The 22,657-nt window shown below is 53.7% G+C and overlaps 1 protein-coding gene across 5 annotated transcripts; it reads left to right on the top strand.

Annotated features, from left to right (window-relative positions):
• Positions 1 to 1,938: 1,938 nt before the first annotated feature.
• CSF1 (colony stimulating factor 1) lies at positions 1,939 to 22,305 on the top strand. Of its 5 annotated transcripts, none has more exons than XM_006064972.4 (9): positions 1,944 to 2,497; positions 5,681 to 5,803; positions 7,188 to 7,250; positions 8,800 to 8,970; positions 13,020 to 13,167; positions 14,363 to 15,384; positions 15,882 to 15,934; positions 16,260 to 16,318; positions 20,177 to 22,305. In XM_006064972.4, the coding sequence occupies exons 1-8, from the start codon at positions 2,459 to 2,461 to the stop codon at positions 16,303 to 16,305; spliced, it is 1,665 nt and encodes a 554-aa protein (XP_006065034.3). In that variant the 5' UTR covers positions 1,944 to 2,458; the 3' UTR covers positions 16,306 to 16,318; positions 20,177 to 22,305. The 5 variants fall into 5 exon arrangements, with proteins under 5 accessions (XP_025143911.3, XP_025143910.3, XP_006065034.3 ...); XM_006064973.4 differs by having other exon boundaries at positions 1,946 to 2,497; positions 15,254 to 15,384; XM_025288125.3 differs by lacking the exon at positions 15,882 to 15,934 and having other exon boundaries at positions 1,942 to 2,497.
• The last annotated feature ends 352 nt before the right edge of the window (positions 22,306 to 22,657 follow it).

Raw genomic sequence — 22,657 nt, 5'->3', positions numbered from 1 at the left:
CTGAACAACAAGACAAGAGGTTTATCTCGTCACATCACTTCCTCCAACCTCTTATCAGTCTTAAGAACAAGTCGTGTCAACATGTTATCTATCTTAAATCATTTTGTACTGGAACCACTTGACAATGCCCAGGGGAAGTAAGGCCTTAGCCTCCTTCCTCTGGCTGGGCTCAGTCTCAGGCCTTCCTTCCTCAAGTCTCTGTGCATCCAGGGCTGCCCCACACCTTTTAAGCTCTGACTACTCCCAAACTCGTGAAAGCAGAGATATGCCGACATGTCCATCATTACATTCCCAGGTGTAGCCCAGTGCCCAGCACGTAGTAGCCACATGGTGCACATTTGTCAAATGAATGAATTATTCTCTAATGGCTTCATGTGATTCAGTCACTATCAACTGGGTACCAAGTATGTGCTGGGCACTTTCAATCTGGAGATAAACACAAGACAAGCTACGGTTTTTCCAGTGGTCATGTATGGATGTGAGAGATGTACCATAAAGAAAGCTGAGTGCCAAAGAATTGATGCTTTTGAGCTGCGGTACTGGAGAAGACTCTTGAGAGTCCCTTGGAGTGCAAGGAGATCAAATCAGTCAATCCTAAAGGTAATCAGTCCTGAATATTCATTGGAAGTACTGATGCTGAAGCTGAAGCTCCAATACTTTGGCCACCTGATGCCAAGAACTGACTCATGAGAAAAGACCTTGATGCTAGGAAAGACTGAAGGCAGGAGGAGAAGGGGACTACAAAGGATGAGAAGGTTGGATGGCATCACCGACTCGATGGACATGAGTTTGAGCAAACTCTGGGAGATGGTGAAGGACAGGGAAGCCTGGCATACTGCAGTCCATGGGGTTGCAAAGAATCAATCGGACACGACTGAACTGAACTGAAACACAGGACCAGCTTGGAGGAAGTCTCAATCTCAGTGCGGCTGAAGCTTCAGTCTGATGCTCCAGAATATAGCTATCAGCACCCCTTGAAACACTTTTAGAATATTGTGGACAATGAATGAATGACAATTTATCAGAGAAACTACAGAGAAAGGAGCCAAATTCAGTGAGACCACAGGGACAGGAATCATTGATCTGCCTGAGGAGTCAAAAAAGGCTCTGCTGGTGAAGGATGTGGTGTATGTGACTTCAGCCTTGACAGATGAGGTGTTTGCCTTAAGCACAAGTTGGGAAAGGAGCATTGTAAACAGAGGTACCAGTATTAATAAGAGCAAGCAGTTATAAAATTATTAATTGGGGCTGGAATAAGTGACAGGAGATGACCCTTCCAGACATGGCTGCATATCACATATTTCCCAGGGGCTGGGGGTGGGTGGAGCCACAAAGAGACTGAAACACTGAATCCTAGTGAATTGAAGAAAGAAAAAGCTCTTGAATTTGACATTATGATTAACAGGCTCGTCCTATTTAGCCTCATTTAGATTCATTTTCATATAGAGACAAAATGAGCTTAATCATTTCAGTAAATGCATTTTCAAAAGCATCAGGGAACTGTAGGGCTTGGGTGCCATTCTCCCTAGGTCTGAGGCTCAGGAGGGAACCTGGGTTCCAGCCAGAGTTTACATCACCTGCAGGTCAGGTGTGGGAAGCATCTCCTGGGACACAGCAGAGTGTCCCAGCCCCCGTCACAGGACACAATTTATCCCCTTCTGGCCGGGTAGTAGCCTCTCTGCCTGTACCCTGCCCCCAGAAGAGAAGACAGAGCCTGGGCGGGCGCTTTGGGGGCTGCATAAGGAGAGGGCTGCCCCCAAACCTGCTGACTAAGGCTCCACAAGGTGCCGCAGCAAGCGCAGTCGGTCTCCGGTGTTTGCTCTTAGGCCATTTCCTGCTCAGATTTGGGAATTTTCAGACCCAGAGGGAAAGTCCCTTGAGACAAATATTAGAACGAGAGAGCGCGCACCGGATCCGCCTGGAGAGCGCGGAAGGAAAGACCAGGCTCTGTCCAAAATCCGCGCGCTGGAGGGCGGGAGGCGGCGGAGCCCGCGTTACTTTCTTGAAGGCTTTGGCTTTGAGCGCAGCACACAGGGCGACTGGAAGACAAACGGAGAAGACCGGCCCGCTGGGTGGGGGCGGGGAGGCGTTCAGTGGGCCTCCGGAGTGTGTGTGTCTGTGTCAGTGCGCCCGCGCCTGTGTGTGTGTGCGTGTGTGTGTGTGTGTGCGTGTGTGTGTGTGTGTGTGTGTCTGGCGCCTGTCCAAGGTGATTTCCCATAAACCACATGCCTCACAAGTCCGCTTAAAAGGCTGTGCCGAGGAGCTGGCCAGTGGAGCCCGGCTCGGGGAAAGTGAAAGTTTGTCTGGGTGCTCCGCGCGCTGCCGCGAGTCCCTCTACACTCCCGGGTCAGCAGCGCGGCCCTCGGCCAGGGCGCGGACTCTGCAGAGGCCAGAGATCAAGACAGCGAGCGGCAGAGCGAGGGCGGCCGACGCGCCCGGCCGGGACCCAGCTGCCCGTATGACCGCGCGGGGCGCCGCCGGGCGCTGCCCTCCCACGGTAAGCGATCGCCGCAGCACCGGGCCCGGGCCGGGCTGGGACTGGAGCTTGGCGGCGCGGCGCGGCTCCTCGGAGCCCACTGCCCAGCGCGCGCCGACTGCCGAGGCTCTTCCGTCCCCCGGCACCGGGCCCATCTTTGCACGCCGACTGCGCGAGGCCCCTCTTGCGCTGGGGCTGGGACCAGAAGCGGCCCTGCAGCTGCTCCAGGGGCTGCGGCACCTCTTTGGAGAAGGGAAGACTGCTTACCCCATTGCAGGGAGAAGCACACAGAGCCACCTGCGGGCAAAGGAGAGGGGTTTGCAGTCAAGGGGCAGAAGCTCCGTCCTAGACTCTCTTCACCGCCAAGGGACAGGCGGAATGGCTGTGCGCCTGAGGGTGGCGCCTGCCCAGTGGGCATTCCACACGGGCCATACGCATGCTTCTAGGTCCTGCTGGGGAGTGGGAGCTTCTGAATGGGGAAAGTTCAGGTGCCGTCCAGCTTATAGAACGCAAGGCAGAAGGAAGGAGCTGGGCAAGCCACTACTTGTTCCAGTTCACAGACCGGAACTGTTGGGCACTTGGGTGGCTGGATCAAGTCTGTTTTGTGGGGGATGGGGGTACCAGAGTTGCCTGGTGCCGGCTATGGATCTTCCTGCAGATTCAGGTTCAGTCAGTCGGGGAGCTCCTGGGCTTGATGATGGTAGAGAAGGTGGAAGGAAGGTTTGGGGTTGCAGAACTGTGGACAGGGGCTGCGGGCGGTTCAACACTGCCCTGCCCGAACCATGGGCAGCTGCTAGATGGTGCAGAGTGACTCCATTAATGAACAGTAAGTGGTCTGCCAATGGGTTTGCTTCTGAGGAATTCTAGAGGAGAAACCTGATGGGGGAGTGGGGTGCAGCGAGAGAAGCAGAAAATTATTCAGAGGATAAGGGAGGGAGGTTGCAAGTAGGGTGATAGGGACAAGCCTTTCATGAGGAGGAAGAGCCAGCTGAAAGAGATGAGATGGGGTTAGGAGGGGAAGTCAGGAAGGGTGAGGTGACAGGCAACAAGACAAATAGGGGCTGGAAGTGAGACGTTGAAGAAAGAGGAGGAAGGTAAATGTGGAAGGAAAGAGGCTGATTTTAGACAGGGGCAGCCTGAGGGTCCACTCATGCTAAGGTCTCTCCAGGGACCATTTTGCTGGGGAATTTGGGACAGGGTGAGAAGCAGGTGAGGATGGGTGGCTGGGCTGAGATGTCCCAGAGTCTCTCTGAGCCTGAAGCAGAGATTCCTAGGGCTGTCCCAGAGGCCAAAGCTGGTGGGTGGGAAGAAGAAAGGAGTGGGGAGAAGAGCCAGCCCAGCCAGACACAAGCTAGAGTGTTAACCCTTGGGTATCTGTCCAGCTCCTCCTCTTAGGCCAAGTCAAGGCCCCAGGTGCAGGGGTGGTCCCCTTTGGCCACCTTCAAAGTCAGCCTCCCACATGGTGGCTGTACACTCCCCACACTGATGCCTGAAATAACCCCAGAAGCCAGGCAGCTCTTGGGGTTAAGCATTGCCCTCTCCTGGCTGCCCTCAAACATCAATATCTTAATTTGTCTGTGGCAAGGCTGTCTTCCTGAGCATCCCCTTCCCCATGGACCCTTTCCTCCAAACCACTGACACCTGAGGCTTGGAGCCTCAGGGGCAACCAGTCTGGGGCAGAGACATACGTTCTGCATGGCCCAGTATCCTCCCGTGGGTCCTGAAGTGCAGGTTCCTGAGGGCTGGCACAGCCATTCCCACCCAGAACTCCCTCCTTAACCACCCAACAGAGCCCAGTGTTCCCTCCATGACTCTTCTCCCTCTTCCAACAGTATCCCTCTCCCAGGTCAGACCAGGACCCTCATCAGACCCCAGTGCTGAACAGCACTGGGCCATCCTGAGCCTCTTTGCTCCAGCCCCCCCCCCTCCCCCTCCTCTCTCGGACATCAACTCCCCCCTTCCACCCCCTCCGCCCCCGCTCTCCACCCCCCCCACCCCCCCAATCTTTGAAGGTCTTACTGTGGCCCCTCCTCCCTGCAACCTCCCTGGAGCCCAGCCAGGGCTTCTCCCTGGTAAGAGCTGACAAACATTTTAGGCTTTTGGTTCTATGTAAATCAGCATGTTGTTGTGGGCTGTTTCACAGCCTCCAGTGTGCTATTTGTTTGCACTATTCGTCTCAGCATCTGAATTAAAAGGCAGAGCCCAGAACCCAGGAAGGTACCAGCCTACACCCCACCCTGACAGCATTTCCCCAGACGTGCCAGGAGGCGACATCCAGCTGGGGAGAGACAGCCCAAGGGTCTTTGCCTCTGGCTGGAGAAGGGGTTACCTAGAGCCAGGGAGAGGGCTAAAGGGACCTTGGCAAGGAGGGAAGTGGAATGACAGGGTGTCAGGAGCTCGTCCATCACTCTGGGGACAAGCAGCTACTGGATCAGGGGGCTGCTGAAAGAGGGGAGAGATCTCAGAAAATGTTCTTGCAGCGATAAGAGCTGTCAGGCTGGATGCAGGGCCTGATGGGGCTCCGATAGGCAGGTGCCAGCCAGGGATGGTCTAGAGTTGGCACTGCTGCCTCTGATTAATCAGTTGGGCTCTTCTTGACACACAGCCCTATGGCTCCAAAGGTCTGTGATGCGGGATAGGTTCCCAGTGAAACTGAGTTTGGGCCCCTGGTTTTTCCATTAGCAGAGCCAGACATGAGTGGAATCAGGTAGGAGGAAGGGCTGGGCCCAGAGAGATGTCTCTGGCTCCAAGTGTGGAAGCCAGCCAGTGTAGGAACATGAACTTGAGAGGAGTGGGCAGCTCCCAAGATGCCTGGCTCAGTGTTTCATGTTGCAGAGTCAGAATAATGGGCAGAAGCAAGTCCTGCATTCGAGGAGTTTCCCATGTGACTGGCATTTAGACTGGCAGGCACAACTCCCATGTCCTCATTAGAAGTTCAGTGTGTAGAATGGCTTGGCCTGGGTTAATCTGGGAAAGCTTCTTGGAGGAGGTGACATTTGGGTTGTTATCAAGGAACAGCAGGGTTGTGCGTGGTTCTTAGGAAATCTTGAGGAAGGTGGCTTTGGGAATGCTGTATTCTGGGATGAGAGGCTGAGCCTATAGCACTGTAGGTCTGAGATCCTTGTTTTTCCATCCTCCGCAGGGGAGGGTGGTTCCTGGGGAGTGTGAGAGAGCTGGGGAGAAATGATGCCCTCTCTATCACAGACATGGCTGGGCCCTCTGCTGCTGCTGGCCTGTCTCCTGGTGAGCAATGGTGCTACTGAGGAGGTGTCGGAGAACTGTAGCCACATGATTGGGAATGGACACCTGCTGTTCCTGCAGCAGCTGGTGAGTGTGTGGCCCTGCCTACCCCAGCTTCTCCCCACTGGGGAAACGGAGGTAGGGAACAGGGCCAAAGAGGGGGTTGTAGGCAGAGGAGTACAGCCATGCAGGATGTGGCTTGTGGCTCCCACTAGCTCCACGGATGTTCTTCTCATTGACCTTCTAAAAGTCAATGCCTCTGACCCCACCCCCACCCCCAATCCTGAAGCCCTCTCCAGCTCTCCTGCAGGCAAGGGACAGGGTGGGCTTCTAGCTGGTTACCTGGGTTAATGATGGCCTAGAATGTCCATCAAGGACTCTGAAAAGGCTTGTAAAGCCTGCTCTCCCTCGATGGGATGCTTCCCTTGAGGAGCCAGCCCAGTCTGCCTTCTGTGTACAAATGTTGCCTCTAGCTCCTGGACTCCCAGATGTGCCGCCAGCCTGGCACCAGGGCCTCAGCCAGATTTGGAAGGGAGGCTCCCAGCTGACTTCCAGCCCTATCCCAACACTTCCCTGGCTCTTGCCCGAACCCTGGGGCTGGGATGGCCCGCTCACCCAGGCCTTGAAGGAGCCCATGCCTCACCCTCATCAGGCCAGCAGAGATGTCAACAATTCCTAGCTTGGTTCAGTTCAGTTCAGTCACTCAGTCGTGTCCGACTTTTTGCGACCCCATGAATTGCAGCACACCAGGCCTCCCTGTTCATCACCAACTCCCAGAGTTCACCCAACAGGCAGAATCAGGTTGCTATCATGACTGCTGTCCCGCTCAGAAGAGAATTTGCCATCCCTCTGGCCAGGAAGGCAGGGTGGATGGAGCCCCACTGGCTAAGGTCAGCTCTAGGGCCTTGAGTTTGGGGCCTGTGGGCTGGCCTCCTGTCTCTCTTACCCCCTGCGCTTTTCCTCCTGTATGTAGCTGCCATAGCAATACAAAGTAGACCAAGAATCGCTGCATTCTTTGAGGCTCAGAATCACAGAACCACAGCTCTGAAGGGCAGCAGCAGGTATAAGGGCATCTAGCCCCAGTCCGTATATATCCTGAATTCCTAGAGCTTGTCTAAACTCTGCTTAAATTCCTTCCAGGACAGGGAGCTCACTACCTCCCACAGGAGATTATGTCCTCTATCCTGTATTAGACAGTTCTTCCTTATAACAAACTGGCATCTGTCAGATTTCATAAAGTAGGAGGTATAAGACAGAGACTTCTTGTTCTTCTCCAGCCCTCCCCTGGCCATATGGAAGTCACAAGTCTTCCCCTAGCCTTAGCTGTGTCATCTCACGTGTGGTTTGGGGAGGTGGATGAGGATCAAACCCCAGAAACTCTAGTTTCCATCCAAAAACTCTAGTCCCCATTCTTAGGCAAGCTCAGTGGAAATGCAGACACCTGCCACCACTAGCCTGCTCTCTCTTACAGATTGACAGTCAGATGGAGACCTCGTGCCAAATTTCCTTCGAGTTTGTAGACCAGGAGCAGTTGGTGAGTTATGGCTCTTTACAAAGCCCATGGGCCCATATGTATGCACTTACCAGGGTGGGTGTATGTGGGCAGGAGAAATCCTAGAGCTGCACAGGGTATGCATGTGAGGACCCCTGGGTGCCCAAGTCTGGGGTGCCAGGGTCCAGGGTTGGTCAGGGTCCTGGGCTCAAGTCCCCTGCGGTGCCCTTCTCCTGGCTTGGCACATGTCAAAGTCTTACAATGTGTCAGGCACTTTTGATCCCAACTACGTGGTTCACTCATCGTGTTTATGAAAGGGTATAGCTCGGAAGTAGTGGAGGTCTGATTTGAACCCAGGAAGGCAGGCTCTAAGGCCTAAGGCAAACCAATACCTCTTCTGGGTCACATGCTTTGCTTAAGGATATCACCTCCATCTAACAGCCAGACCAGCAACCAAGGGGATCAGTCCAGACCTTTCCCTCTTCTTCCTTATCCAACCCCCAACCAGATGCCGAGTGATGCTGGTTCTACTCCTCAGCATCTCTGGGTTCTGGGGCCCCACCCCATCAGTTGCTTGGACAATTTCAAGAACCTCCTAAATGGCCTCCTCTCCTCCAGTGCACTCCTCATCCCACCACTGGGGGGAGCGCTCTGAACCACAACTTGTTATCTTCACTGCCTTTCCTGAACCTGGAAACCCCCTCACTCCAGGGGAAAGCCTTGGTTGTCTAGCCTGGGTTTACAAGTTCCAGTCTCCATCACACAGCCCAACCCACCACCCCATTCTGTGTTTCTTCCTGCCTCCAAGCCTTTGCACGTGCTCTTTCTGATGCCTGTAATGCCTTTCCAGCTGTCCCCATCCCAGCCTTTATGCCACATCTATTTATCTTCTTGCCTGATACAAAATCACCATCATGGCCAGGGTTTGCTCCCATCTCTGAGCTTCTGCACACCTGACCCAAACACACTTCCATTAGAACTGGAGACCAATCTCACGGTCCGAGGAGTAACCTCAGTGTTCCACTTACTTGCTCACGCCCACCTCACCAAGCATTTGCTACAAGGAACCTATCGGACCAGGTACTAGGAATACAGAGCTAAAGCAGAGTCTTCATTGAGGCATCCACCATCCTTTTAGGGAGACAAAACCCTGGGGTTTTTGTTCTTTGGACCCTGGGGTAGTCTCCATTACCCCTGTGGCTGGGAGGATTAGAAGGAGCCATATGGTAAAGAGCTTCTTGTGAAAGCAAGCCAAAAGAGGGTCAGAGACAGACAAAGAGAAGTTCCTCAGAACTCACTCTACTTATGCACCTTCAATCTGAGCTCACCTTTCAGAAATCCAAGGACCGCTCTGGTCAGAATCCACATTTCCTTCCCTCTAAGGAAGGGAATCAGTAGGGCATGCAATCCCCAGTAGTGTCAGATCCCAACAAGGGAGAGTGAAAGCCAGCTGAGGGCAGTGTTCTCTGTCTTCTGCAGTGGATGGTCCTCTCCTCAGGAGCAGTCTGTCTGGGAGGTGGGTCTCCGGCACAGAGCCTGAGCTCCCAGGTGGCGTCAGCCAGGTCATAAACTCCAGGTTGTTACTTTCCAGGATGATCCCGTGTGCTACCTTAAGAAGGCATTTCTCCTGGTGCAAGACATAATGGAGGATACCATGCGCTTCAAAGACAACACCCCCAATGCCAAAGTCATCGTCCAGCTCCAGGAACTCTCTCTGAGGCTGAAGAGCTGCTTCACCATGGACTATGATGAGCAGGACAAGGTAGGAGGGCCCTGGAGCTGGGAGCACTGAGGGAGAGAGGGCAGAGGGCAGCTGCGGTGGTACCATCCCTGCCTGTAAGCACAGGGATGCTCACTGGCCTCACCCCAGGTCATGGCTCACTTGCACTCTCACTCACGTTTTCATTCCACAAACCTTTGCTGAGGACTCACAGTGCAGGAGGGACAGTACTAGGCCTTGCTGATGTTCCTTGTGAGCAGGAACTACATGGTTCCCAGCCTCTGGGAGCTTATAGTTAAATGAGGGTGCCAGTCACTAAACAATGACACGAGTAGATAGAATTTTAACCCATGAAGACTGTTCGTTCAACAAAGAAGAGTGTCTATTATGTATTGTTGTTCTAGACTCTGGGGAACAGCTGTGATCAGACAAAATTCCCCACATTCATGGAGCTTGGTGTGAGGGTGGTGAGACAGTTAACAAGATACATAAATAAAATAAAAGTAAAGTGGCAATAACTGCATTGCAGAAAGCAAACCAGAAAGGGAAGACCAGAGGAGGTGAGGGAGAGAGCCAGGAAGGAGAAGTATGTGGGGCTCCAGAAGAGAGAAATGGGACTCGGATTTAAAAGGCAGTGGGGAAGAAGAGACAGGGAAGGCTTCTGAGTAAAAAGGTATTCACTCAAGGTTCAAAGATGAGTAAGAGTTAGGACGCATGAAAAGTGGTCAGAGTGCTCCAGAGTAGAGACTGCTGGGCACAGAGCCCTAAGTACGCACATTCAGGCCCTCCCAGCATGGTTGGCATCGCCAAGGCCTGGGAGTGAAGGCAAGAGAGCCACGGAGGTGGGAGCCTGTGTCTCCCAGCTGGGTCTAAAAAATGTGGGATTTTGTTTAAAGTGTGAGTGAGTGAAGTTGCTCAGTCGTGTCCTTGTCTGACTCTTTGTGATCCCATGGACTGTAGCCTACCAGGCTCCTCCATCCATGGGATTTTCCAGGCAATAGTACTGCAGTGGGTTGCCATTTCCTTCTCCAACGGACCTAGTCTAACTTGCGCTGTGAGACCATTCTGGCTGCTGTGCTGGGGAGGGTGTGTAGGGATCAGGGATGGATGGAGGCTGAGCAGCCAGCAGGAGGTGCAAGTCCAGGCGGCTTGGACTAGGTTTGTGCAGTGAAGGTGAGGCCAAGGGACACCTTCTGAGTTTAGAGAAGAATGACAATGGTTGTGTCTGAAGCCTGTAGAGTTCCGGTGATGCAGAAGTGGGACAGAGCAGGTTTGGGAGAAGGGCAGGAGTTCCAGGCTGGGGCACACTATGAGTGGAGATGTTGATTAGGTCGGTGGATGTACGAGTCTGGAGTTTGGCTGGTGATTGACAGATGGAAGCAGTGTCGGTCTGAAGGTCATCTGTGAAGCTAGGGGTCTTCATAACATTGCCAACTGTGAGAAGAGAAACAGGCCCAGGAATCTCAGCATTTATTTAGAAGTCAGGCACAGGAAGGGGGCCTGGAAAAGAGACTGAAGAGCAGCATAAGGGGTGGGAGGAAACCCAGGAGAGCATGGGATCACTGAGCCCATGTAAAAGAACGTTTCAGGATGGGAAGAGTAGTCACCTTTATCAACTGGGATTTGAGACATCAAGCAGGAGAAGAGCTGAAAAGTGTCTGATAGATTGGGCAATGGATGTTGGGGGCAGGTGCCAGAGCAAGTGGACAGAGTGAGGAAGTGGAGACAGCACTGTGGAAGAACCTGGCTCAAAAAAAAAAAAAAAAAATGAAGAAAAAGAGAGCTAGCTGGAGCGAGGGTGGGATGGAGAGAGGAAAGATTTTTAAATAAGAGAAGTATTAGATCTGTGGGTTTTCCAGGGTTGAGGTTCATAAGAATCATCTGTGGAGCTTGTTTAAAATGCAGATTCCTGGACTTCCCTGGCAGTCCCATGGTTAGGACTCGCACTTCTTCTTCAAGGGGTGTGGGTTCGATCCCTGGTCAGGGAACTAAGATCCTGCATGCCGCATGGTGTGGCAAATAATAATAATAATAATAAAAGTGAAAGGAAGTCTTCATTTAAAATTTTCCAATTCCAAAACACCTTTCCTTTTAAACAAATAAAAACTCAAATAACTTCTAGTTAAAAAAAAAAACTTTTAAATGCAAATTCCCAGTATGTACCCCTAGAAAGTCTGATTCACTAGGTCTGTGGGTGGGCCTTGGAATCTGTATTTTAGTAAGCCACCTGCCCTGCACATTGCAGGGATGCTGGGAGTAGGGAGCAGGTGAAGCTAAAGGAACAGGTCTCCTGAGGAGCTGGCAGGGGAGGGATTCAGAGCTCGGAAGGTGAAAAGCCACTGCCTCTGTTGAGACAGGTAGACACCAGGACATTCTGTCCTTGTTTTCTCTGTGACGTATGAGGTGAGGTATGAAGAACACAGATATTTTGTAAGAAAAACAAGAGGAAGAGAGCTCACCTCTTCCTTACAGTTGCCCTGGCAGGGAGGCAGGCAGGGATTGTCGTTTTGATTTGACAAATGAGATGAGCCCAAGCTGGAAAGTTCTTTTGGCCAGTGTTGCTGAGTTGGTGAGGAATGAAACCAAGCCCAGGGCTTCCCATTCCCGTGTTCCTCTCTCCTTTATCTGATAAACATTTACTGAGGACCTACTGTGCGCAGCCCCTGGGCATCCAGTGGTGCTTTCAAGGACTTCAGTCCCTAGTAAAGCCCATAATTCTTCCTTGTGCAGCTCAGTTTAAGGAAGGACTTGGGAGCCATCAGCAGGTGGGCTATAGATGCCATGAAGCCATGGGCACAGTGTCTGGGGGTGAGTGGAATGCCAGCCTGTGAAAGTCAAGTGGAGGGGGACAGCCTAGTAAGGGGACTGAGATGGAGCAGCTCAAGGGGAGGAAGGAAAACCTGGAGTGTGATGTTCTCAGAGCCCCAGTGGGCGTGGAGGGCCTAGGTCCCATGAGCAGAAGAGAAACTAGCAGCTCAGCACACAGGACTGGGACAGCCTGGGCCCTCCTGTCAAGATACACCAACGCCGGAGAAGGACCCACAGCCCCACGCCTCCTCCAGGCCTTTCTCCTCACCACAAAGGATGCTCTTTCTAAAGGATTAGAGTCTTAGGCTCCACCCATCTCCCCAGCATGCCCCAGAAGTTTTCTTTGCTCTGTGGATAAGGTTAATGGTTCTTGACATGGCCAACAGGGCCCCACAGGACCTGGTCCTCACTGACCTCTCTCCGCTGCATCTCTGGCCACTCTCCTCCTGGATGGCTGTGCTATAGCCTACTCTAGCCTTCTTTTTCATCTTTTAACATTTCAGGTTCTTTCTTACACAGTCTATTCCCACCACCTGGACAGCTCTCTCCAACCCCACCTCCTTTCCTTGTTAACTCTTGCTCATCTTTTAGTCAGTTCCTTGGGAATTCCCCCAAGCCCTCATTTAGTTCCCCTTGTTAAATACTCTCAGATAATTCTTCTTAGGACTCACTGCATTTGTAACAATGCTAGGGACCTGATGAACTCAATGTCCAACTTAGCCAGGGACCACCTCTCTCTCATTCATTACACGATTCCCAGGTAGTTATCATATGCCTGGCACATAACTATGTGTTAAATGGAGCCATGAATAAATGATAAATCTCACCACCTTAGGACATAGGGGTCCTACAAACCAGGGTAGAGAGCAGGGAGAAAACAAGAGAAAAAGAAGATGGATGTGAGAAAGGCCAAGGGAGTTTGACAAACAAGCTAGAGACATGCTGCTGCTGCTGCTGCTGCTGCTAAGTCGCTCTAGTCGTGTCCGACTCTGTGCGACCCCATAGACGGCAGCCCACCAGGCTCCCCCGTCCCTGGGATTCTCCAGGCAAGAACACTGGAGTGGGTTGCCATTTCCTTCTCCAATGCATAAAAGTGAAAAATGAAAGTGAAGTCGCTCAGTCGTGTCCGACCCTTAGTGACCCCATGGACTGCAGCCTACCAGGCTCCTCCGTCCATGGGATTTTCCAAGCAAGAGTGCTGGGGTGGGATGCCATTGCCTTCTCCAGCTAGAGACATGGAATCAGTGCTTATTCTCATCAAGGGGGCTCTGCTCTCCTTCCAGGCTTGTGTCCGAACATTCCATGAGACACCTCTCCAGTTGCTGGAGAAGATCAAGAATGTCTTTAATGAAACAAAAAATCTCCTTAAAAAGGACTGGAACATTTTCAGCAAGAACTGCAACAACAGCTTTGCTAAATGCTCCAGCCATGGTAAGCACGGAAGGGGCCAGCAAGTGTGGGGCTGGGGCAGGGTGAGTGGAACAGAGGTGCACTGGGTTGGGGGGGGTGGTGCATCAGGCTGGAGGGACCCCTGGGAGTCAGCCTGGCTGCTACTCGTGTGCTCCTGTGTATGTAGACGTGCTTGTTTTGTGTACATATGTGGCTTCGTGTACCTCTGAGTGGTCCTAGGCACATGTCTTTTCTGACATGTGTGTGCATGCACACCTACGTATGTCTGCATGTTGAGGCATCAAAAAGGATCAAGCTGGTGGCTGTGAGATCAGGGAGTGGAAAAGGGGGCCCTCTCAGAGAGCCCTGTAGGCATGGCAGCTTTCCCACTGGCTCTGCAGGCTGGCTGAACGTATGGGGGGTTCCGTGGACAGAGCAGAGGCTCCATCCAGGAGTCAGGGCTTGCTCCAGGAGTCCTGCTGTGAATCACCAGGATAGCCTGGCTCCAGAAGTCCCCAGGACGCCTTGAGTGTCCCCTCAAGGGACAAGACTGGATTTGAAGTCTGAGCATCATTCAAACCCTGGCAGTGCTGGCCCAGCTGCGCACATATGTACCCTGCATTGTCCTCGTCTCTGCGTCCTGTGCCACGTGTACCCGCCTACATTCAACCTTGCTCCCCGAGGCAAGGGCTGAGGCCCTGCGACCGGCCAATGGCCAAGTCCAGTCTCGTCGCTTCAACCCCAAGGCCTCAAGCCTTGGCCACACGCCAGCCCCAGCCTGTTCCCGCCTGTGGGCGTGGCTGCGTAGCCTCCTGCTGTGCATGAACCCACCTTGCGGCTTTCCAACCAACAGTGTCTTTGGGGCTTGAGGGTGTCTTGTGTTAGAGGCCACTACTCAACATCTTGGCTGGCTCTTGTCACCCCTGGCTTGGCGTCTGGCCAGCTGGATCTCCAGAAAGGGCAGTTTTCTGGTCTTCCCTGACCCCATCCCCCAACCTGTGTGTCTAAACCCCACTCTTTGCTCTTTTCCTGCAGTTTGTTTCTTTCCTGTCTAAAGCCTGTGTCATGAGCATTGGCACCAGTCCTGTCCTCACCTCAGCCCCAGGGCTGAGTTAGGGCCTGAGGGAACCCCCCAGACCCACACCCCCTCTCCATCCCTCTGGGAAAGCTGTGCTGGAGGCTGGTGACTCTATCTCCTCCCCATCCTTCTCTCTCCTTCTCTCTGTGGTTCTTTCAGATGTGGTGACCAAGCCTGATTGCAACTGCCTGTACCCCAAAGCCACCCCTAGCAGTGACCTGGCCTCTGTCTCCCCTCAGCAGTCCCCCACCCCCTCCACAGCCCCTATGGCTGGCTTGACCTGGGCTGACTCTGAGGCAACAGACAGCAGCTCCCTCTTGCCCAGAGAGCAGGCCCTTCGCACAGTGGACCCGGGCAGTGCCAAGCAGCGACCACCCAGGAGCACCTGCCAGAGCTTTGAGTCGCCAGAGACCCCACGCGTTGAGGGCCGCCCCACTGGAGATTCTCCTCAGCCCGGCCCTTCGGTTGGAGCCCCTGTCACTGGGATGGAAGACGTTCTTGACTCTCTGCTGGGTGCTAACATGGCCCTGGAAGAGGCCTCCGGAGAGGCTAGTGAGGGTCCTATACCCCAAGGGGCAGAGCTTTCCTTCTACAGTCTGGGAGGACGCAGTGTCCAGGCAGAGCCTGCCAGCCCCAGTCACACCCCCCCAGCATCTTCAGCACTCTCTGGATCAGGAAAGGGGCTGCGGCTTGTGGATGCAACTAGCGCATACCTGCCCACACTGGGCCCCATGAGACCCACTGAGGCCTGGAGTCACACGCCTGAGAAGACAGAACATCCCTCTGCCTCGCCCAGAGACCACCAGGAGCCAGGCATGGCCAAGACCCCAGCACTGCACCCGCAAGGCCTCAGCAGTCCCTCCGCCCCCTCTTCTCAGCCAAAGCTCCCCAGAAGCCATTCCTGGGGCCACGTGCTGTCCCTTGGGGAGCTGGAAGGCAGGAGGAGCACCAGGGACCGGAGGAGCCTTGCAGAGCTGAAAGGAGGACAAGCAAGTGAGGGGGCGGCCAGGCCCCCAGCCCGTTTTAACTCCGTTCCTTTGACTGACACAGGCCATGAGAGGCAGCACAAGGAAGCCTCCGATCCTCAGCTCCCTGGTTTTGTCTTCCGCCTGCTGGTGCCCAGTATCATCCTGGTCTTGCTGGCTGTCGGCGGGCTCCTGTTCTACAGGCGGCGGCGGCGGGTAAGAAGAGCCCCATGGGGGAGAGGAGGGCATCTCGTGGGGTGGGGCACAGCCTTGGTGCAGGAGCAGGGCAGAGGACGACTTGGGTTTAGGCTGGGTTCTTCAGGCTCTGAGAGACAGGAAGTTGACTGAGCACAGAGAATAGGAGGTTGAAGTGGAGGGTTTCTTCAAGAATGGGGGAGGCTCAGGCTGCAAGATCGACCAAAGGGATGAGGGCAGAGGAGTAGGAGTCATTCTTCCTGGGCTACAGCATGGTGAGAACCCGGAAGGGAGACGGAGGAGGAAAGTGATGCCTGTGCAGGGCAGGGCATTCCCAGAGACTGCAGAGCTGGGGGGTAAGGAGTCCCAGGACAGGAGAGACCTCTGGAAGCCCTCTGGCCCTCTGGCTCTCTCAGAGAGCCTCAGGGCAGCCCTGCTTGAGGATGGGGCCGTGGCCCCCAACCCTGGCCCCCAGCCTCCTCCAGCTCCTCAGTGAGCCAGCTCTTTTCTGTCCCCAGAGCCATCAAGAGCCACAGATGGTGGATTCTCCCATGGAGCAACCAGAGGGCAGGTGAGAGTTTGGGGGAGGGGGCTCTGGTAGGCATGGGGGAGGGGAGGCTGTCTTGGCATTTATTTCCCATCTGGATTTGGAGGAGACATTCTGCCGCTTGCTCTAAGGAAATGAAGCTCAGAACAGGATGCAGGGGTGGGTGGCAAGAAGGAAGCATGTCTCTTCTTCCCTAGATATCTGGGATTTTTCCTAGTTTCTTCTTAGGGTTAGGCAGTTCTGGTCCCCCAAATCTGAGAGGGCTGGAGCATATGGGTGAGGATTTGGGGGTTCCCTCACTCCTTGACCTCTGCTGAAGTCTTACACCAGCCCTGTGCTCTGCCCACAGCCTCCTGACCCAGGAGGAGGACAGACAGGAGGAGCTGCCAGTGTAGACAGAATCCTAAGGTAAGACTCTGATCTGGATCTCTCTCCACACCTTAAAACTGGTTACACCCAAGTTTTCCACTCACCCTAACTTGTTTATGGCACCACCAACTTCCCTGAGGCTCCCACCCTTGACTCCCTTCTCTCTCTCCCCGCTACTCTCTTTTTCATTCGTCACCAAGTCTGGCCAACCCTCTGCTCCCGGGCCCTCAGGCCTCCCATCACCACTTCACTCTCTCCACCCCATCTGAGGCCAGGCACTGTTAATTCTGAATCAGGCTATTATTTCTGCATCGAGCTTCGACTTTTGCTGCCATCTTTCATCCCAGAGCAACCAAACTGTTTGTGTAAAGTCTTCAGCCTCCAGGGGAATTTCAGCAGCTCTACATCACCAACCACTTCAGCTCAACATTCTCAGCTTGGCTCCCAAGCTCTTCCAGCAGCAGCCCCTCACACACAACTCTTGCCATTTTCTTCTCTGTGTGCACCCTGATTGGATCCTTCCTCCCAACGAAGACCTTTTCTGCCTTCCTGCTTTTAGATCCATGGAGCCATAGAAGCATGGTCCTAGAAGGGCTCTCGGGGGTCATTTGGTCTAGAATCCCACTGCAGAGGGGACTCCCCTCTCTGCATCCCTGATGGGAAGTCAGCCAGCTTCTGGTTACACACTCTCAGCCACAGGCAAGCTCCCTGCCCTGCCCTAATAGCACCGTGGGGAAGTCCTTCCTTATTTGAATGTAATTGGCTTCCTGCCCCCTCCCCATCCTCCCTCATGAGAGCCTTCCGATATTTAAACTCATGTGTCCATGTCCCCTTTAAGAATTCTCTAGGCTAAGTGTGGCCAAGTCCCTCAAACATCTCTTATATGATATGGTTTTCAGACCCCTCATCATCCTGGTCGTCCTCCTTTGGACACATTCGTTTGTCAATGTCCCTCTGAAAATGTGATTCTCAGCTCTAGACATAGTGCTCCCCGATATTGTCTGACCAGCTCAGAGTTCAGAGGGACTGTAACTTTCCTTGATATGGACAGTGTTCTTCTATTTGTACCAATTAAGACTGCCTTGCTCTTTTGTTTTGGTTTTTTAACCACCACATCATTCTGTTGTCATATGTTAAGCTTGTGGTCTATTGAACCCCGCAGTTCCATTTCCCCTAAACCTGTGGACCCTATCCTGTACTTGGAGAACTTAATTTTTTTTAACCAGTGTGCAGGAATTTATATTCCTCCTTGTTAAAAACCACCTTGTTGGTTTTTGTCAGCCCCTCACCCGAGCCAACTGAAATTGTTTTGAATCCTAATTCTGTATTCACAGCCCTCCCAGCGTGTCTCCTGCACATCAGTGAGTGTCTTCTGTTGTCCTCACCCATGTATTTGATAAACATGTGACTCTTATCACTCCTCACGCCTGGCGCCCCAATTCCAGGCGCTCCACAGCCCTCCTCCCTTCCTTCCCCTCAAACCACAATCAGCCTGCAGGAATCAGCTCTTCCTGATGGTCTCCATCATCCTCTGGTTGCTCCTTTAGTTCCTACTCATCTTTTTTGGATTTGACTTGCTATATTGATTTGTACTTCCTTGGATGTTGTTTATTTTCATACATTTTTAAAATCTTTATGTGTATGAGTACCCCTAAGGAGTCTGTAAGCCCCCAAAGCACAGGGACTGTGTCTTCTACTTTTTTTGCATTTTCTTTTCTATCCTGAGTCCTAAACAGAAAGGGCCTCTTCATGCTTCACACTAAGAACTCAATAGATGTTAACTGATTGACTTCAGGGCTGACTGGCTGATTGACCCTGGCTGACTGTCTCTAACAGGCCAGCCTTCTGGTTGACCAGTTAACTAGCTAACTAGTTGATTCTGACTGGTCGACCAACTGGATAGGTGACTCTGACCAACTAACTAGCTAGTCACTGCCTAACTAGCTAGTTGATTGATGAAGCTGATTGGCTAACTGACTAGCTGGCTGCTTGCCTAAATTGCTGATTGGCAGGCTGGCTGACTAGCTGGAGAACCCATTCACATTTCTAGTCACACCCCATGCCAAATGCAAGCCAGCACTTCAGGGCCTTCTCATGTGTAGAATGACAGGTCGGGGCCACTTCTAGAGAGATAGGGTATCTGCCAAATGCTCAAAAAGCCGATTTAGAGAACAGTATCAGACAGTAAAAGTGTCTGCCTACAATGTGGGAGACCCGGTTTAATCCCTGGGTCAAGAAGATCCCTTGGAGAAGGAAATGGCAACCCACTCCAATACCCTTGCCTGGAAAATCCCATGGACGGAGGAGCCTGGTAGGCTACAATCCATGGGGTCGCAAAGAGTCAGACATGACTAAGCGACTTCACTTTCTTTCTTTCTTTAAGGTATAACACATGTGGAACACATGTGAAAGAGATAACACTTCCTGGGGTCCACCTCGTTGGTAAGGTGGACTCAAATGGGTCAGATGGGACACTGGCAGGGCTGTGAGAATGAGGCAGGCCCCTCAGAACTGGCAAGCAGAGGATGGAACAAGGTCCCTGGGGACTTCATGGCTCAATGCTGCACCACCCTCTGACTGGTCTCCCGCCTCCCTCCTCAGCCTTGGCCCTCTGCCTGCCTAATCTCAGGCCCTCCCAAGCTTTCTTCTTCCTCCCCTTAAGATTTCACTTAGAGAGTGATCCAGGGCCAGGGCCACATACAGACCCCTACTTGGATCCTGCCCTAAAGTGGTCTCCAGGCCAGGCAGCTGGAGCCTTAGGGCCACCTGAAGACTGCTGCCCTAATGAGAGAGGGAAACACAGAGGCAGAGGTATGAGAGAGGGACCCTCAGAAAGGAAATGTGGACCCTGACCCCTCCACTCCAAGGAACCAAGAAATAGGGGCAGTGGGCTGGGGCCTGCCCACTTGGTTATTCTTCCCTTCTGGCCCCAGCAGGGCCTGTGGCCCAGCCATACCGAGCATGGCTAATGTCCAGTTTATGGTCTTCCCCGCCTGCCTTCCAGAGCATGGGAATGGGCTGGGAGCCAGAAGCTATGGTCCCATCTTTCCTCCTTATCCATCACGGGTTTTGCTGGTAGGGCCCAGGGATAGTCAGGGAGGGAAGCTCCGCACAGGGTCCAAAGTCAAACTGTTGGATGGAGTCCAGGGGATTTCTGCTCTGGGAACAAAGCATTCTGAGGACAAGGATGGGGGAAGGCTTGGAGACAGCAGGGCCCTGACTCCTATGCATGATGTGGGGAGGCAAGTCCCTTGGCCCATCCGGAAGGAGGCTGGCTTGCTTAGGGCTTAGCAGGCCAAATGGCAGGGTGGGAGTTTCCTTGTCTGGAGCTTCCTCCAGTTCTTTCCCTTCAGATACCTTTGTTCTGCTGCCCTGAGTATTGTGTGTGATGACCTCTGTGATGAATGGTGTGGAGTGGGAATGAGAAATTCCTCTTCTTTGCTAGAGTTAGCAGGATTCACTCTTGATTTTTTTAGACCAAAGATAGTGAGATGGTCTTGCCGGGGCAGGGCAGGGGGAGGAGGGGGATGGGCATCTAAGGACACTCAAGTGCCCCCTTCCCTCCTTGGTAGACCCCTCCACTTGAGTAATGCCCATCCCAGCTCTGCTCAGACCTCTGCCATGCCATGTTACCTCCCACTGTGGTCCCTGGTTCCCCAGGAGGAGGTAGGAGGTAAGGCCAGTCTGTCCAGCGGCTTGGGCTGCCGCCAGAGAAAGCTGCCCAGGGCCCTTGCGGTGTCTGGGGTGGCGGGGAAAGCTAGGGAAAGCATGGGAGGAAGTCCTGTCTGCAGCACCACCAGCAGCCCACAGGAACGCTCTAGCTCGCCCACCCATGTCCTCAGCGACCCCTCCCTTGACTCCCACTCAGCTGACAGCCTTTCTTTCTCTCCCCTACAGCTGGGCGCACAGGACAGTCTCTCCATGGGAGGAGAAACTGTGGGGACGGCCACCACCACCCCTCCCCAACCATTCTCCCGGGAATGTGGCCCGCCCACCATGAGAGCTCCTGGACTCGGGAGAGCAGGGCCAGACCAGAGCAGCCAGGCTGGGGCTCCTCTGCCCTTGACCCTCAGACTCTGGACTGACTAAGAGGGGCTGGAGGATGCCCCCAACGTTGCTGATATTTATCAAGGGCCCTGGAGGCTCCCATCCGCTTAAGAAAGGCTGCCAAGCCCAGCTGGGGACCCTCTGCCCCTCAGGGGCTGTGTCCTCTGCCCATTCCCCTCTAGGGACCCGAAGGCCCACGGGACATGGGAGAGCAGGGTGGGCACTGAGGAATGGAAGAACCCTCGTGTCAGAGGACCTGCCTGCCGCCAAGGGATCCCAGCACCGACAAGCAGGGACTTGTCTCCAGAAAGAGGAGCATGAGGTTCACAGGGCGGGACAGCGTTGTTGGATTTCCCGTAAAGGCATGTAGCCCAGAAGACGGGAAGAGAAGGCCTCTGGGCCTGCTGGTCTGCACTGATCGCCCGGAGCGGGTCTGTACCCTCCACTTGCCTCAGTGCCCTCTGCCAGCGGCCAGGCAGAGAGGGGATGCCAACCTGGCCCTCAGGACCTGCCTGGCCTGGCTTGCGATGCCCAGGGCAAGACCAAGCACTGGCCTCTGCCTCGCCGTCCCCCGAGGCCTGCCAGAGCTCCTCTAGGAGGCCGTGCAGAGCCTCTCCTCTGAAGGAAACCATCGCACTGTGAATACTGAACCTGCCTGCTGAACAGCCTGCCCCATCCATCCCGGAGAGCAAACACCTGTCTGTCCTCCCATTCCTCCAGCCTCTCCCCAGCTTCCTGCACTGAGCGCCCGAGCCGGCCTCGCCTGTCGCCTGTCAACTGAGGGAGCCCCTGAGCCCTGACCTTCTGCTGACCCGGCTCTGACTCCCTGGGATGGATCAGGGTGGGAGAACTTCCCGGGGCTAGCAGCCAGAGCTGGTCTTTAGGCTGCGTTGTTCACCCAGGTTTCTGCATCTTGCACTTTGACATTCCCAAGAGGGACATGATTAAAGGGAGGGAGGGAAGGAGGGGAGGGACTGACACAGAGAGAGAGACTGCAGGGCGAGCTCTGACGGCAAATAGGTCTTTGAAATTGAGGGCCTGCCCCTGAGGTGTGGCAAGGGGTCAGCACCCCCGATCCCCCTGGCTGGCCTCTTTCCCTGTCCAGGCCCCTGCTCCCACCACAGTCCAAAGGCTGCTATCAGCAGACACCTGGGCTGAGTGGTGTCCCTATCAGGAGCCTGGGAGCAGGGACCCCCTCCTGCTCTCGTCCCACCCCTCACTAGCATCATCTCTGTAACCAGGTGAGCCAGGGTGGGAGAGGGACTCGGAGAGTCCAGGCAGCTGCTTCCAGTCTGCCTTGAGGGCCTCAGCTCCCTCGACAGGCCAGGGGCTGCGACTCTGAGTTCTGGGCATTGAGTGACAGGCCAGTAGACTGCCTTCAGCCTTTGTGCTACTGTGTCCCTCCTCTTCTGCTGCTCCGGGCCCTCCACCAAGAGATCCTGTTGGACTTGGCCGCTGGACCGGGGCCTATGAGCTTCCCTTCCTGCCCTTGAAAGTGAGGGTCCTCTGGTCCCTGCCTGCCCTGTTGCTATCCGTTGAGGAAAGGGCAGTGGAGAACTTCCCCAGGAGGCCCATTTTCCTAGTCACAGACTCTATATTTGATACTAAAAAACTCTGTATTTAAAAGTGGAAGGGAAAAAAAAAACACAGAAAAAACATTCCTCCCTCACCCCACCCCTTGAACATATAGTATTTTAAAGATCAAGAAAGCGAATCCAACCCATCACAGAAACTGTGCGCTCTTGGTGACCCAGGAGTGGGAGGGGCCCCTGCAGCCCCTCTGGGTGGCTACCCGGCTGCCTGCACAGGAACCCTTCTTTTCTCTGAGAAAGTTGAGAGGGAACATTGGCTCACACACTGTGAGATTTTGTTTTTATACTTGGAAGTGGTGATTTATTTTATACGAAGTCATTTAAATATCTATTTAAAAAATAGGAAGCTGCTTTTATATTTAATAATAAAAGAAGTGCACAAGCTGCCATGTGTGAGTCATGGAAAAAGTTGCTTTTGGGGTGTGGGTGGCAAAAAAGGGGGGGTGGCCAGTAGCTACTGGGGGAGCTCCAGCTCAGAAAGCATTTTTCAAAATACTTGGGGAAGGAAGGTTGTCTCCAAGTTCCATTCTTGTTACTAAAACCTCCTGCATTATCGCTGTCTCAAACACATTCATCTGCATATCTGTTTAGTAGGAAAAACAGACAAAAACCAGCCAAACCTCATGCGTGGCCACCAGCCTCTGCCCCAGCACAGCCTAGCCCAGCCCAAGAAAACAGCTGGTTGGGCTCTGTCCAAGGCCCGAGGGCCCTGTAAAGATGAGGCTCCCTGACCACTGAG

This window comes from Bubalus bubalis, chromosome 6, assembly GCF_019923935.1.
Source record: "Bubalus bubalis isolate 160015118507 breed Murrah chromosome 6, NDDB_SH_1, whole genome shotgun sequence".
Classification (NCBI taxonomy): Eukaryota; Metazoa; Chordata; class Mammalia; order Artiodactyla; family Bovidae; genus Bubalus; species Bubalus bubalis.
The sequence above is the reverse complement of the archived record's forward strand: the minus strand, read 5'-3'. Positions and strand labels throughout refer to the sequence as shown.